At 41.1% G+C, this 16,688-nt stretch overlaps 1 protein-coding gene across 3 annotated transcripts in view; it reads right to left on the bottom strand.

The window, feature by feature from the left end:
* ctbp2l (C-terminal binding protein 2, like) overlaps window positions 1–16,688 on the bottom strand; it is a 104,121-nt gene that overhangs the window by 11,469 nt on the left and 75,964 nt on the right. For 2 of the 3 annotated variants that reach the window (XM_041973141.1, XM_041973143.1), the window contains exons 3-4: window positions 5,818–5,972; window positions 950–1,094 (exon numbers count right to left, since the gene is read on the bottom strand). In XM_041973141.1, the coding sequence (XP_041829075.1) occupies window positions 950–1,094; window positions 5,818–5,972 (300 nt within the window). Of the gene's footprint in view, window positions 1–949; window positions 1,095–5,817; window positions 5,973–15,937; window positions 16,141–16,688 lie in introns of those variants that run through there. The other variant, XM_041973142.1, reaches the window with a different exon arrangement.

Here is a 16,688-nt window from a genome sequence, read left to right as displayed (position 1 = left end):
CTCAATTTTGTTTCCGCAGGCAATTTAAACTCCTGACCTTCTGGTATTACCTTGCCTTTTCTTCAGCAGCACTGATATATATATATATATTTAAAGCCCTTCTTCTTGCCCTCGCTCTCCACTAATGTTGTCCTCCCACTCTGTATCTCAGAGTAACAGCACGGTCATCTCTGGACAGCAAAAAATAGCCAGAATCCGCTCAATCAGAGAACCTGCCATCATATCTGAGGCGCCTTCTTCAGGCACGATAGCTTTTTGACTCCTGCGCTGCGAAGGCAGAGCGCTTTCGGTGAGTGGGTGGCAGTTAGACACAGTATCTCACATTGGCAGGGAAATGGCAGCTTTGTCAGCCGTAAGAGCCGTTTGAGCCACCAGCCTGCTGATATGAGCCTGGATGGTGGTTCAGAGAGAAAACTGAACTCTTCCCGTGTGTCTTTCACTCTCTGTCTCTTTAAACATCCTGCCTCACAGTGGGGATCGCCACAGTTCATCTGACTATAAAATTCAGCTTCATACACTAGTTTGGAAATCTGTACAAGCTGCCTGAAGCAGACCCGGCTAATGAAAAAAAAATACAAAAACAAACAAAAAAAAATCAAGGAATTTGTTTTTAAATCTAACTGCAGCATCTTCTTCGGAAAATCAATGCAATTCTTCACATGCTATAATGCAATGATGTGATGAATCGCTCCCTCAAGATTCACCTAAATCCTCTCACTGGCACCTGAGATGGCATTTGTAATTGATGGAGAAACAAGGGATTAAACAACAAAGGAAGCAGACTGCATCTGAGGGAATCAATACGATAAAGGATGAGGTAAACTTGAAAGCAATACAGTAAACATCACATCTATGACTCCTCCAAGTCAGATGTAGGAATGGGCTTTTTTTCTGCAGCATCTATCTCTATTGGAGGGGTGCTGGTGTTTTTTAAAGGGGGATTTTGTACCCAGCTCTCCAGCCGCCTTGATGTCGATGTTGTCGTATCCACTCCCAATGCGGATGATGATGCGTAGGGCTTTGAACTTCTCCAGGTCCTCTCTGGTCAGTGTGATGGTGTGGTACATCATGGCTCCCACTGCCTCATTAAGCACCTGCAGACACACACAAACAACAGCTAATCCATCTTTTCCATTGTGTATTCACTCATTCTTTATGGGCAATTCAACATATGACCGGGAATCTAATTGAGTTCATATGAACCCATGACAATCATAAGATCCCATCTCCTCACTGGAGCCATTAAATCACATGTCTGGCATGAACGTGGACACTTCAGAATTTTACAGCAAGAGCTACTACAGACATCACATGCCACGCTGTCCATTTACTGACCTGCTCTGGAAACAAGACACTATATTGTCTCACAGGGGCTGTGGATCTTAATGGTCATTACAACAGCGCTCAGACCCCGAGGGTGTTTATGGGCAAAGTGTTGCATTAGTGTAAATAAGCCAAAAATGGATTCTGTAAAGCATCAAAATAACGGCATATATGGTACATTTAAACACTTTGAGTCTTTGTGTTTTCAGCCAGCAGAGTTGTGCAGATAAATGCCCAACAACCAAACATCAGATGGCTTTTGGTCTGTCCACCCTCCCAGTAACAAGAGACATCATTTTGCAGCCACCTTGAGCCAAAATGACCAGTAGAATAAACAGTTAAGCTAAGGCAAGTCTGGGTTCTTGTTTGAGATGTGTAAGTAAGGATGAGTTAATATATTTATGTATATGTGTGTGTGTGTGTGTTTCTGCATGTGGACACAGAGATAAGGTGGCAGTCTGGAAGGGCTTGTGAGAGGAGAGAGCATCTGTCGGCCCTGTGATGTTGAGAAAGGGCAGAGGGATGCACAAACACACACCAACAGCAGTAAAACAGATGCAGAGAGAGAAAAACAGACACACAGAATCAAGCCTGCAAGGTGGGGTGCATCTGTATCATCAACACAACCCTGAGGGTGTTTATTGGCAAAGACTTTTTACAATTGACTGGACAGGGGGGTCAAGGCAAGCACTAATAAAAATATAAACCTTCAGATTTGATAGCATGAAGCAGGTTAAAGATCTACAAAGCTGTATCCTCTCGAAGTATCAAGTAGTAATTTGTTTCTCTATGTGACATCTGTTCCATTCCTGATGACTATTAAAAAAATTCAAAACATTTTATTAAAATATCTGCTCAATTAATTTAATGTCAGCAACTAATCTACATTAAAAAAAAGAACACATATGAGAAAACAGTGTTTCATAACTAACCACGTGGAGGTGCTGTTTAATCTGACTCAACCTTTCTGCTTAGTTGTTTTTTTTTTTCCCCCTCAAAATCCCTTGAAAACTTATTCAGAATCAGAAAAGTCACCTACAGGGATCTGTCGCTTTGAGACACCCGTGACTCTTCTGCCACTTAACATGTACAAGGTGACCTGGCCGGTGATTCACTGTGATGAGGATCTAAACTATCCCCCCTCCATCACCCCCCTCAGTATCAGCCACAGTCCTCCATCAGCGCCTAAATAACAGCCTCACATTCACCTCCAGCCAAACTGAATTAGCTTTCCTGTGATTAGCAGATTAGCTCTGAATTTCCATACTGCTTTTATTAGCACTGTGTCCTGGATGGGCCTTCCGGGTACTGGTTCAAGGTTAAAACACTCCTTACATGTGCACATGCACACAACTTTCTCCCTCTACACTGAAGCCTGCAGGCCTTGTGTTGGTTTCGAGCTGAAGAATCAGATGTTTTTTTTGTTTTTTTTTGGGGGGGGGTTGCAGTTTGATTTAATGGAAACTCTGACCATAAATACATCCCACCTCGCCACTGTAACCAAAGCCTTAATGCTTTCAGCATCTATCATTCCTCAAGATGCTTGGACTTTTTCTAAAAGGCAGCAAGGCCTCTCCGGTAAGCCGGCATGAGTGTGAGAAAGTGTGCCAAAGAGGTTTGATCTGGCGAACATACCATATCATAAGTGTGTGTTTGACTCTGTGGCTTACTGGGGAGGAATTCAATGTTTATGAAGTCATTCCACTAGTAATGACAGTGGATAAACTGGTTTAAATGCTGAGAACAAACTTTTTCCAACTGGTCAGCCATTGTTGCTTCTTAGAGGTACTGAGCATTTGTCACTTCTTATGAAGTAATAACAGCATTAAACAACACAGAAAAAGACACTAGCGCCACACAATAAAAGTTAAGACTCCTTTTGTGCAACTTTTAAAACCACTTCAGTGGAGATCTGAGTAAAAAGGTAACAGAGAAGAAAAATCTTTTCATTTTGCCTTACTGACATGGTAAAGGAAAGCTTAAATAATAAATTCTTCACTTGACATTTTAGTTTCAGCGTTTTGAAATTTTTTCTGTTTCATAATTTAGTTTGATCTGCATTCAGTACTTTACATGTGGTAGCTTCTCTCCTACTCTCAATGCCCATGAATATTTTATATCAACCATGTGTTTAAGATGAAATAAAGTAGAAATAAAATTATGTTTTTATGTGTAGAATATTACGCTGTAAGTCCAGCTTTACTGAACTGCTTTTAAGTTGGTATTCATCTCAGGATTTTAAAGAAATAAAGTGTGTAAACCACTCCTCTTCCATTAAAACAACAGAAATAAAGCCACTATAATCTATCGGCCTGAATAGCAGCTAGTAGCTAAATATCCTTCCCTCAACACAAAAAATGCTTCTTCGAATTAGCAGAACTTGGTTAGTCTGCAGAGGAACAATGAGAACAATAGAAAGGGAGTTTTTTTTTGTGTAAAGACTGAAGCCACATCCACACTGAAACAAAGTTGATTTTGTTTTATTTAATTTCTTTCATGAAAATTGAATCATTTCAAGAATTTTGTGTACATCCACACAAAACCACAAAAAATGCTGTAGTGTATATGCTAGGCCTGTAAGTGGCTATGCAGTGGCCTCACAGAAATACACCAAAAACAGAGAATAAGGCACCAAGCATGCATCATGTTGGTGGGGTCTGCACATGAAGGTAAAATAACAGGAGCTATGGCGTCATTGGTTCAGGAAAGGTGTGTATGGATTGTAAACAGAAACGACATGCCAGCGTTTTCAGATTTGTTCACTTTGGGACCAAATTTGAGTGTTTTCAAGCTCCCAAAATGGTATTTGCATGCAAACAAAACATAAAAAAAAAAAAAATAAATGAATAAATTTAAAAAAAAATAAACTTTTTAGCAGATACACCTAAACCATGTGGGCCTGGTCTAAAATGTGATACCACCTCAGAAATGGCGAAAAAAAAACAACAAAAAAACAAAAGAGTCACAGACAAAGGGCTGTTCTACTGCTGAATGAAATTGATTTTACATAAGTTTACAAACCTTTCCCAGGCACATTTGGGATTAACAGATGATGCATTGCTGCGACTGTTTGGACAGGGCTGCTTCTCCTGTTTCTCTTTAATCTAAGTAACCCTAATTCATCATCCTTTATATAAAAGGACCTGCATCTCACTAATAGGACCGTAAACTCATTAGAAAAATGTTTACTAAAAGTCAATAACTGTACATTCCCCACAACTTTTCATTTAACAAAATCTCTTTAAGGTATAACTGAATTCGCCCCCTGGTGGCCACTATAAATAATGCATGTTAAAGTAAAATCGCTGCTTTGTATTGTTTTCTTTTAAAGTTCATGGATTGGCTGTTTTGTTATACAAAATGAGTGGTCAGATTTAATAGATCATTTGCTTAAATTAAACAGGATTAGTTGCATCCCTAAGCTCTTGTATTGGATAAACAAGGTCGAGCAGTGTAATAAGCTAATATTGACTCTATGCCATGTGGGCTGTCATCCAACTTTTACAAGCCGCATATGAAGTGCAACAGCCGTTACAAAGACAAGGGATCACTGACCTTGGATGACGACGAAGTTGACGCACGTGCTGAAAGCAGGATTTGGTCTCACTGGAGTGATAACTTGATTTTGCTAAGTATTTGCCTGCATGTTTCATCATTTCCTTATCACCTGAGAAATAAGGGATTGTCTGGTAGCAGACCTGCTATAACCTTAGGCCACTTTCTTATTCAACCTTTGTACAATCTTTCCCATATATTTCTGCAACGTGTGTGTGTGTGTGTGTGTGTGGATGTGTCTGTCTCACCAGCATTACACCACAGTTATTAACACTACATTTCTGCATGCACGCAGTACAAAAAAGAGATTGGACATTTTCAATCTATGCTGCCCCTCTGGGTAGCCAGACTGCAAGTTATTACTGTGAACTGCTGAATATGCTGGTGAGGTGAACATTACAATCATGTTTTTCCTGATAAGGTAGTGTTAAAACAAACAAAAAGGTCCTCGCTCCCCCCCTTTCTCTTTGCCGCCCAAGGTCTTTGATTGAATTGATCTCTATGCAAATGCTTCTTTTTCAATATGTCCCCATTTTCATAAAGACAGCAGAAGGAAAGATGCAGCAGCTCTCAACCCGTCTTCAGATGGTGAGATAGCATTTGGGTGATACCCATCTATGCAGACAGATTGTTTTGCATTGAAGCGCTGCAAGAAAAGCAATAAAGAGCCTCTACAAGCCAATGTAATTACACTGCATCCTCGCTAAACAAGACTCTCTATTAAAACAATGGCACTGATATAGGCATCATGCTTTGTGCCACAAGGTGACATTAAATCATAATGAAACCACTATATTTTAACTGGCAAGTGTGCACGAGGCCAATATAACGCCTTACATGTCAGTGCTGTGATGGAGGCGGATGTGAGCCATTCTTCAGGCAGCTTCACGGTGCTTTTGTGGAGTGATGTGTGCATGTGTGTGCACTCGTGTTTTTTACCTTCTCGTGGATCTCCTGTGTGGACTGGGCGTCACAGAAGGCGACAGTGGCCAAGTCTTTCAAGATGGGCATTTCCACGGTGCAATCGCGCCCATCCAGCAGCGCCACCAGCGGGCGCGGGTGCATTGGCCCATTCATGATTTGGGGCCGAATACCTGAAGAAGACAGAGGGGTTTACTTGTTATGGAGTTTGCCAAACTACATTGTCTTGTCGCATAAGCAATAATAATGATGACCTTCATGCTGCTGTTGCATTCATGGCATGGTCAAATTATCTTAAAAAAAAAAAAAAAAAAAAAAAAAAAAAAAATAAAAGAGCAGCATTAAAAGGAAGTATTCAATCTCATCTCCACATTTTCTGATTCCAATCAGAATCTTGCTTTTTTGTATAAAACACAACTACAAACACATTTAAAACGAAAAAAGCCCTGCTCTTCTAACACAGCCAGATAGTAAGAAATTACATCATGATAAAATTCCTATAAATACAAAATGGTATCACAGAAATCACCTGAAATGAATTTTCAATTACTTTTAAACATATGAACAAAAGTACAGTTTTACTAAATCTTCATTACACTCTGTAACACTGCAGAAGCCAAAAACAGAAAATCTAAAACAAAGCTTTAAATAGGCATTATAATAAGAATTATATATTTATTAATATTGCTCTATGACAGTGAACACAGCATTTGCTTCCCCAATGACACTGAATGCAGCCCCCACTTCACTGGAAAAGGCTACTGTGTTTATCTCACACTGCTTCAGTGATATTGATAAGTTGCAGCTATTTTATTCATAGAGGAAAATATGAGATGTGCGTATACTGAATGACATATAAATACAGCTACAGGGCTGTAATGCCCCTCTGAGCTGATATGCTAATTAGCCATTTGCGAATAATCCTGCACTGAATGCCGCTTCAATGCTGTCACAAAACAACAAAGACCAGAACTGAAGTGCCTTAAGAAATCTCTGCAAAGATCAACAAAAAGACATCTCAATTTGATCATTCTGATACGTTAGATCATATTTCAGACATCCCAAATACTAACACTAATAAAAAAAAAAAACTTTGATTGGTGGTTAAGTTTCTTTAGATGGCATATTGTGTTCTCATTCGCTCCGAGGCTGTCTTTTGCATGCATGGACCCAGAAAACTAACTTCAGCAGTGTTTCTGCAGTCAAACTGTAAGATCAGCTTTTACAAGTCATCTTAGTCCAATTCATGTTTTCATAACCAAATATTAAACATATATGCTAACTGCATGTGAGAAAATGCACATTTTCCATATTAAAATAATTAGATTTTATTGGTACTATATAATGATGGACAAAAACCACTCTGTGATAAAAAAAGGACATGCTGGATGACTATGTTAATATTCATGTACTTTAATAAAATAAAAAAAAAACATGGAAACTTTATCCAATTACTAAGTGTAACAATTACACAGTTAAGACTCTCCTGCAAGCTGGATTTAAATGATCCCCCATTTCTTGATAAGTAAAATACTCGGATAGCAATTACCTACTGTGTGTACCCGTACATGTGCTGGAACCGACTGCAATGAAGCAGGAAGCAGGGCTTTTTCTGAACTAACAAGCCTTGCTCGATAAATCAATGCAGCTACTCAAGACTGGATTAGACTTACAGGAACACCATCAGCCTTGTGGCTCCCAAACACCTGCATCACACACAGACTCTCACATGCAAAGACACATTAGACAGATAAGATACATTATTTACTGTATGCACTTAATCACATAAGGAGGAAGATATATTCCCCTGGGTGCCGGTATGACAACAACACACTGACAAAGACATTAATTTCTTAGTTCAAAAGCGAGGATTTTATGTTTACTTGAGTATTGAGTGGAAACAGCAGCTGTAGCGCAGAGGGGAGAAAAAGAAAAAGAAAAAAACTGCAACCTACACGCTCAAAAATGAGTTCACTGCTCCGCTGCCTCAAAAGAGCAATGTATCATTGCAATGGCGTGTTAGAGAAAATGCTACAAGCCTAAAACAAAACCCACAGCCCTATCTACATCTGCACTACGCCACGTTTGACAAAGCGTCTGTGCTGCACTTCTGGTTCCATCTCTGCTCGACACGTTTCTCACTTAAGAGTCAAGAGAGCTGAGTGGAGCCGAACTCCCCGGTGTGTCGACCTTCTCACACATCTCACTGAAGAGGACGTGTCGCGCTGAGAAGACAGACAATTACCAGCCCTGATTCGTATAATGTTAACGAGTGATGAGCATAAATATTCATGCAGTTTCTGAGAAGCTTAGAAGTTGGCCTGTGAATGGATGGACCTCAGTGGAAAAGCAACATAATCCCCAAGGAGTACCAGCTCCCTACCACTGCACAGGTCATGATTATTACTCATAATTAGCAACTATTGATCTGTCTAAGTTCACAAAACAAGGCAAAAGTCGGTACACAGGAGACCTACAAGACTAAGGTCTCCTTCATGACATCATCTGTCTTATCTCATGCTTTGCTGCCAAGATCTGCATCTGGATGCTCATGTGTGACCTCACTCGGAGCATGTGCAAGCCTACGTGCATCTGTGTTCTCTTAAAGTTATCCCGAAGATTACAGTGACGTCAGACTCAAATGGTCCCGATAAGGAGGAGGGCAGAAAAAAAGGAAAGCAGAGGAAGGCTCATTAGGTCCATGCTTGTTGGGATTACATCAGAGGAGGCTGATTAAGACAGACGAAGGTGAGATTAGGAGATTTGAGAGCGAGAGTTGTATGTGGTTGTTGCAAAGCAGGAAAATAAACAGAACATAAAAGTGAGAGAGGCAAGAGTGGAATTAAAATGTAAAATGACTCAATAATGACTGTTAGCCTAAAAAGCTCCCAGGAGAGATTTCAGAGAAGCAGAAGAAGAGGATGAAGTTAGAAAATGAGGACATAAACGACAGGAGAGAAACCCAGCTAACAGAAAGCGAGCAGTCCAGAAGTGCAGCCTTCTCATTCGGGCTGGTGGAGGGTGGGGGCATAGCAGAAGTGTCATCTCCGTGCGCCTTTCTGTTGTTGTCATGGTGATCACTTAACAGGCTTTGGCCGTCAGTTTTAATGCACTATATTTTTGGCACTGCGGACATCTGTGACGAGAGTTGAGGTCAGCGGCGTAAACATTCATACCCTCATCACACTTGAAGAAGAGCAGAGGGTGGAGACGTTGTCTCCTGATGCGCAGACAGCCGACCCCGGTCTCCTGCTCACCTACAGTCCACCGTCACCCGCCGCTCATGGCTTCCTGCCTGTTTATCACAGTCCTTCTTCAAAACAGGTGCCGTAAGAGCGGAAAAGGTGAAACATAGCAACCTGGCTGCCTGCGCCACATCTGCAAGTGACAGCTTGTTAAATATTAATGGAGGCAGCTGGTGAAGACCAGGCAACAACAGTTGAGTCATTTACTTAAAAGCTGAAAACCTTTCTTACTTCTTAAATAATTAATGTACTGATCAATGATGTTATGGCGCATATCATCCAAAACATGATATGTGGATTTGTATAAGCTGCTACTTGATATGATGCGGCTCAGGTTATTAGGTTACACTTCAAAAGGGGAAAAAAGGGAAAAAAATAATCCTTAAGACTGGTCGCCTTAAACAGTTTGAACTTAGTAACACCTCCTCTGGCAAGCATCAGACCATGCAACACTTTTTAATAGTCAGCTAAGAGTCTCAGTTCTTTTTTGGAAGGTTTCCACCCATTCTTCCAGCAAAACCATTTTAAATGAGGAATGTGAGAAAACCTTCAGTGTGTACCTCTAAAGTGTGTTTAGGATGGCTGTTCTAATGCAGCTCAGAGTCAAATTTGATTTAGAAAACCTCACAGCATTTTTCTCCTCTGTGCATATCTGTACTCACTGACAAGACTTGAATCCAAAGTGCACCAAGCTTGTTTAGATTTCATTTGTAGTGGTAAGGGTGCAGGAAAGGTTTTGTTCTGATGAGGTGTGGCTGCAATGTAGGAAAGTGCGGCACCTCTGAAACTGAAGCAATAAGCCAAGCAGAAAGGCAGCAGAGCCAATTCATTCCAACATTTCAAACAAACCTCATTCACATCATAACGTTTTAATTTAAAGGTAATTTCAGAAATATTGATTAAAGAGCTCTCTGACGATCAGGAAAAAAAAAGCCACAACTGCTATGATCTAAGCAGTACATGCTTGTATCTAACAGTTATAGACAGCAGTGGGTGTGCAGGTGAGAGGGACCTGTAGTTAAAGCAGTAAGGGAGAAGAGATGTTGGCAGGCTGCATCAAACCCTCAGGCACGGGTTAGATTGGCTGAACTCCATGAATCATCCACTGGATTTCTCTGTGTCTCTCTGACCTTTCAGTCTCTTACTCTTTACATCTCCCTCTTGCAGACTCTTCCTCCGTTACATTTTACAGTATCATCTGCTATGTTGTATTTTCATGGCCCTCTCCCTGTGTGATAGCATCTTGTGACAGCTCCTCTCTTCTGTTGATGTCGGGCTCTGTTTGCTCACAGAGTCCTTTATCCCCCTTTATAACCCCCCCCCCCCGACCTCAGCTATCATTCCTCAGCTGTCTTTTTGTAATCTCCACTCCTCCTTTCTCTGTCATTTCTTCTCCTCGACTGTCATTCCTTCTCTTCCTCTCCTATTATTTTCCTCTCTTTTTTTCCACCGCTCCATCGTTCCACAAGCTCGGGCGTATATTCGTGTATGTGCGTCTCCTCCTGTGTGACAGACTGATTTTCACTCTGCTGATTTTGATGGAGAGAAGATGATGCATTCAGGCAGGGGAAGCAGGGAGGTGACAGCCAACACTCCCCTTGTGGTAAACTGACAGCATGTATATCAAACCAGTCTCAGCCTGAATCACTGGGTCTGTCAGCTTCACAACAACATCACACGCGTGTCTGATAAGTGATGCATTCATGACACCCTTATCAGCACCTGTCCTTCCTGCGCCGATACTTGACAGCATGCCTGTGGTTTGTGCATTGAAATTAGTCTGTAATTATGTAGAATAGAATTTCATGTTTATACGTGTTACATGCAGAGATTTCAAATACCATCTAATTAAAGTTTTGGGGGGGGGGGGGGGGGGGGGGGTCACAAACTTTTAAAAACAAGGCATGGTGAAGCTGTAATTTCTCGGTGTAGAAGTTTAGTTTTTGTAAAATTCAGATCATTTAAATTATGTGAGTAACTGAATAATTGTGAAACCTCTGCACTGGAGCTTCATGGATGCAAATTTACATGTTATAGCATTCTGCTGCCACCTGGGGGCAGTAACAAAAACATAGGGAATAATTTTAGCTGTTAGCTCCTCTTGGTTATATTAGAACTATTGTTGGTGCTTTAGATTTGCTCTGAAACATACAGAAAGTGGACAAAAATCTTCTTCATGTTCAAAATTTAAAAAGATCGTTTTTAGTGCTCTTATTATAATGTGTTATTATATTTTTCCCTTTAATCAGGCCTAGTTGGCTCATCCTAGCTCAATCTAGTTTTAGCCAATCAACGTTCAAGCAATACAGTGTCATCTCTGATGGCTTAGCATTGTTAAGTTTTAAGTTGTTTTAAGTTTTCTGTCTGTGTGCACTAAAAAAAATGGCCATCTGTGGGGGCGGAGGGCGATACAGATATATACCACCCTTTAATGAAAGTATAGAACCATTTTAACAGTACTTAGGAGCAGCTGCACTTTACACAATGACCAGCAGGTGGTGCATATGAGCAGACAGCAGAACACGTCAATTATAACAACTAAAATATCTCCTCTGTAAGCTTTGTAAATGGGTTTAAACAAGCAGGAAGGACCACTTAAGGCTAAAAGGCAATTTTGTCTGAAGTTTGGGCGACTCATTTTTGCTGATTGATAATTTTGGACACTTTTAAATAGTGTAACAACCAAGTTCGCTCAAACTGGGCCATGTGATCCAATTTCAGCTACTTAAAATATTTTTCAATTTTTTTTCTTTTTATTCTTTAATCTGTTTCAAGACACAGGTTTGCCACAGCATTTATTTATAAAACATGCCTGCATATCTCTTATTTGTCTAATTTAAAGCTTGTTAGAAAATATATATAAAAAAAATGTCGACCAGCGATTCACTAAAATTTTCATATTTTTATCTCAAAAAATAGTTGTAACCCTTTCTGTAATATCTTAATATTACTGGCATTTTACATTTTTTTTTAGATCTTACTTAATATAATTGAGATCAAAAGACTGATATGTGGGCATTTTTTATGTGATATTAATTATATCAGTAGTAACAGCTGTTTGGTCAAAGACAGAAATATAAGGACAGAGCAATCTGCTGGCATCTGGCTCTATTAACAGCTTAGAATAAGAACTATATTATCTTTTGCTATGACACTGAAATAAGATATAGTCTCTCTGCAAAAGAACATCCCTTTTAATGCTGCAGAAGTTTAAGCTGAACTTAATAAACCTCTTTGTATACTTTTATGTAAGTAGTCTAAAGAAGCACATAATATTTTTTGTCAGACCATTATGTGTATGAAGCATTGCTATCCTATGAGAACCACTTATCCCTACAGTATCCGCTTTCTCTGTGTACTACAAGATAATTTTCCACCATTAGGCAGATTTCTCACAATTAGGATTCATTGTTACCTTCAGATTTGTTTATCTTCCATCTCTGTTGGGATATTAACTCTCTGGATGGTTACAAAATCACTAAGATCTGTGAGCTTTTACTGCCGCTGCGACAAATGCTCGGTCAGCTCTCATTTTAAACAGCGCTGTAGCACATTGTCAGAGGCAACAAGCAGGAATAAAACAGCAGTTTTCAGCAGGTCTGCCATGTTCTCTGCAGGCGACTGTGCTGTTGCTGGCCACCTCGCGACAAACACCCAGAAATTCAAACTGAACCATAAATCAAGCAGAAGCAAAAGGAGGACACGGTGCATCAAATGTTAACAGTGGGCTCTCTCTGTGGAGTTTTGGGAGTCATGTCAGAAACACAGGAGACAGAGTGCTCTTAATTTATCTCCTCTCTTAATTAATCCCCCTCATTTCCCCCCATTCCTCTATCTTCTCGCTTCCTCGGCTTGTTGCTAAACTGTTGCCAGGCTGCTAATGTGTGTGTGTTTCTTTATGAGATGATTGTGTATGAGTTAATTTTCACTAAGGGAGGCAGATGAAGTTGTGGGTTTACCTGCCAAAGGAACACCTAACAGACATCCACGCATACACACAACCCCTGCTGCATCTGTGTAATGATATACTCTGCAACTAATGATTTCCTCACTGGTGATTAGTCTTCAAATGATTTTTTTTTCTTCCTCCCCAAAATTAATTAATTGCACGGGCTACAAGTTGTCAAAAATAGACACAAATCGACCCGCCGACAAAGTAATCAAAGCTAAAAGTGATGTTTACTCATTTAATATGATAAATATTGAGATAAACACTATTCTGCTAAATTATTGAGTCATTAAATGAATGTCTGAAGCAGCCATGTCACACTGATAATCTTTTACAGTCAAATAAATATGACTATGACTTTGAATATTACAAATGAATAAAAGAAAAGCAGATTAGGATTTCTAAGCCGCATAAAGATTTAAAATGTGGGCTTCAAGATGGTAAAAATGGGCCTTGAAAACATATCTATATGAATATATAGATGCTGTGTATTTTAAATGGCATTTGCTGCTTCTGGATATATGATACTAAAATCTTTTCAAATCCCTTTAATAAATTGTGGTGACCTCAGCTGGCAGCCTGAAAGTAGAACGTTTTACTCAATTAGAGAGCACACCACTTGTCAAAAATGAGAACTGGGTCACAATGAAAATAATTTTGGAAAACTAGGCCTGCTGTGAAAAGGCTTAAAACCACTTTGTGCAGACAAGAATGTGTAAGATGAGCCTTTTCCGTCTTTATTTTGCTCAATCTCGCTGCTGAGTGCTTTAATTCTAATCATTCCTGTAGAAGATTAATTCTGCCCAGGCTGGAGGCTGTGGTTCCTCCGCCAGCAACACTTAGTCAGAGTCTGGCAGCAGGACATAGCAGAGCAGCGATGGGAGATGAAGCCAGAGTTTCCATTATGTGGTGGAGAGAGCTGGGAGTCTCTTCCTACCACTGGCCTCTGCTGCTGGTGTTAAGTTGCCTCCGATGAGAGAGGAGAGGGGGGTGAAGAGGGTATGGAGGAAGGGGTGGGGGGAAATGAGGAATGTAATGTGGTCAAAAGTGTAGGAAAGAAAATGAAAAGAGGACAGAAGAGAAGATAAGAGCAACAGAAATGTGGTAATAGGAGACCAGACAGGCCACTCTAAAACACTATCATCATCTGCTGCCAACGGTTACCTAGCAACCACCAAGCTGCTGTATGCAGGTGGCTGCGTCTTGACAACATGGTGTGCTGCCGCTGCTGACCGCCAACAGTTACGGCCATTTACTGCGCCACCAGAGTACCACTATGCTGAAACCTAAACCTAACTCCCCGGTTAACACAGACGGCCAGTCAAACAAGAGGAGGCTGTGTTTGGGGGGGGAAGGACGACACGCCTAACATGTCTCCATCTTGTATGCAAAAGTTTGGACAGATTTCCAGTTCTACTGAATAGTAAAAACCTTACGGTTATAAAGCAGCAGTAGATAACATTTAGAAAAACAGAATTTAAAGAGCAATCACTTTGAGCTCTGGTTTCGCTTTGATACAGCTGAGAATTAAAAACTAACTTCAAACTATCACCTTGTTTTCTTTGCAAAAACTAATCTAGATAACACTCAGGTCAGAGGTTCCTCTTAATAATTTATCACCATGTGCCCTTTTTGGCCTTGAGAAGTGGCAAAAGTAACAAGCAATCTGCATCGGCTGCAGCTTATTAAAGAAGAAACTCGCAGTGGTATATTTTTCTAAACAAGTACTTGGCTGTTATCTGGCTAATGTTCTTACTTCAATTTGTCCTTCACCAATATGGGGGAAAAAAATGTCTGAAATCGGCCTTCATCTACACCTAAACTGTTATTTTGCTGTTCAGTAATCGCACAACTTGAAGTCTCAATCTCAATGTTATTGACAAAAAAGTTGAATTTCTATGCTCAGAGCAAAATGCTTCTAAATGAGTTTAGATGACTATGAATGGATTATTACATAAATGTTAATGGAAGCACGAGCTGCGAAAGCAAACTGAGATGTGCATGAAAACATGCGTACAACAGGAACCTGACACCAAATGAATAAGACCCAACAGAAAATGTTGGCGAAGTTCCAGCAGCTTGACTGTGGGGGTAACGCAGAAGCTTGGTATAATGCACAGATGTGCCATTAAGTCAAACAACACTTTGTTTTCCTCGCTGCACTTCCCTTACATTTCAAATGGCACTCTGCCAGAGTGAGTAGTCTACTTCTGGTGCACTGGGGTTGAATTACTCACTTAATACGTTCTCGTTTCCAACACCCACACACAAACCCTTCATCAGCCTGTGACAGTGCGAGGTCACTGTGTGAGTTGTCAGGGCTGAAGAGAAGGGGGTGATGCGGGCGAGGAGGGCGGGTGTAAGCACCCTTTGTTGGCAGCCTCCTCCCTGCCCTTCCCTCCCTTCACTTCCCTAAAAGAAGCACACAAAGGCCACTTGTCCTGGCGCTGCCAGTGCCCCACCCCTGTCACCACCCGGCAGGCTGCCACACCAATCCAACCCCTGCCAAGAAAATGAGCGCACGCATGTTTTAAATGGTACCCTCTGTGAGCACTGGCAAGCCGGGGCCCACATTCTAGCACGGGACAAAAGCGGGTGTCTACAGCTTCCATGGCACAACCGTACTGGACCTCCCGTTTCCCCCTCCTCTCTTTTCGTCCTCTCTTCTCTTATTCTTTGGTGTTGCCCTGAACTACGGAGCACACAAAACCACAGAGGAAGTGAAACCAACTGAGCCAGGTGTAGCAACATGAGACAGGCAGACCTCGAAATGACAACATTGGACTACTAACCTTACTGGCCACAACACACATGCACAATTCTCCCCTCCTCTTATCCATAACACTCCCTCCACCTCTCCCCGTCCACCTACTTCCCTCCCACCTCCCCACATGCCAGACTTTATTAGACATCCAGAAAAGAAAACAGGAAACATGCTGCTTGCCTGGAAAATGTTGCCTCCACATTCTTACAGGCTTAAAGACTGCACATCGCAGCAAAAACAGAGGATGACCAAAGCGAGTAGGGGTCCAAAATAAAAAAAAAAAAAAGAATTAAAAAAAAAAAAAAAAAAAAACAGGAAAGAAAGAGGAAGACCCTCTGCAATAATCCAAGGAGGGTATTCTCCCCTCTTCCTCCTCCTCTTGTGCTTTAACCCCCCCTCCCCCCTCCCCCGGAGTCGCTCTTCTTGGTCTGTTGGTGAAGGCAAGGGGCTTTCACGATGCTAGCTCACACTAAGCCCCCCGGCTGCATCATCTTTTTAGTCCATGCCTTTCAGGGCTCAGCACCATACAACCACGCTGTCCTTATGCACACACACACACAAACACGAGGAGGATGGTGTGCCGGTGATCGGATAGTGGTTGGCTAAAGAAGGAGGAAGAGGGGGGTGAGCTTTTGTCCTTTAAAAAAAAAATCTTCCAAGAAGGCTGCGGTCGAGATGGCTGGAAACTCTCTACAGTGCTTCCTCTGCTGTCAGCTGCGCAACATCTATTCACTCTGCGTCCTCTCGCTTTTTTTCTTTTTCTCTTTTCTCCTGCCTTTGTCTTAGCTGCTATAAACCAAAGCAATAGCGATAAAGATCCTGCCGAAGAGCAAAAAAAGGAAAAGAAAAAGAAAGAAAGAAGGAAAAAGGAATCCTGTCTAAATCAAAAGCTTGAACATGCAGCGCCGTGCTCTCTGGGCTCGCGCAATTT

The sequence above is a fragment of the Melanotaenia boesemani genome, chromosome 21 (assembly GCF_017639745.1).
Source record: "Melanotaenia boesemani isolate fMelBoe1 chromosome 21, fMelBoe1.pri, whole genome shotgun sequence".
In the NCBI taxonomy this organism is placed as follows: domain Eukaryota; kingdom Metazoa; phylum Chordata; class Actinopteri; order Atheriniformes; family Melanotaeniidae; genus Melanotaenia; species Melanotaenia boesemani.
This window is presented reverse-complemented; position numbering and strand designations above follow the sequence as displayed.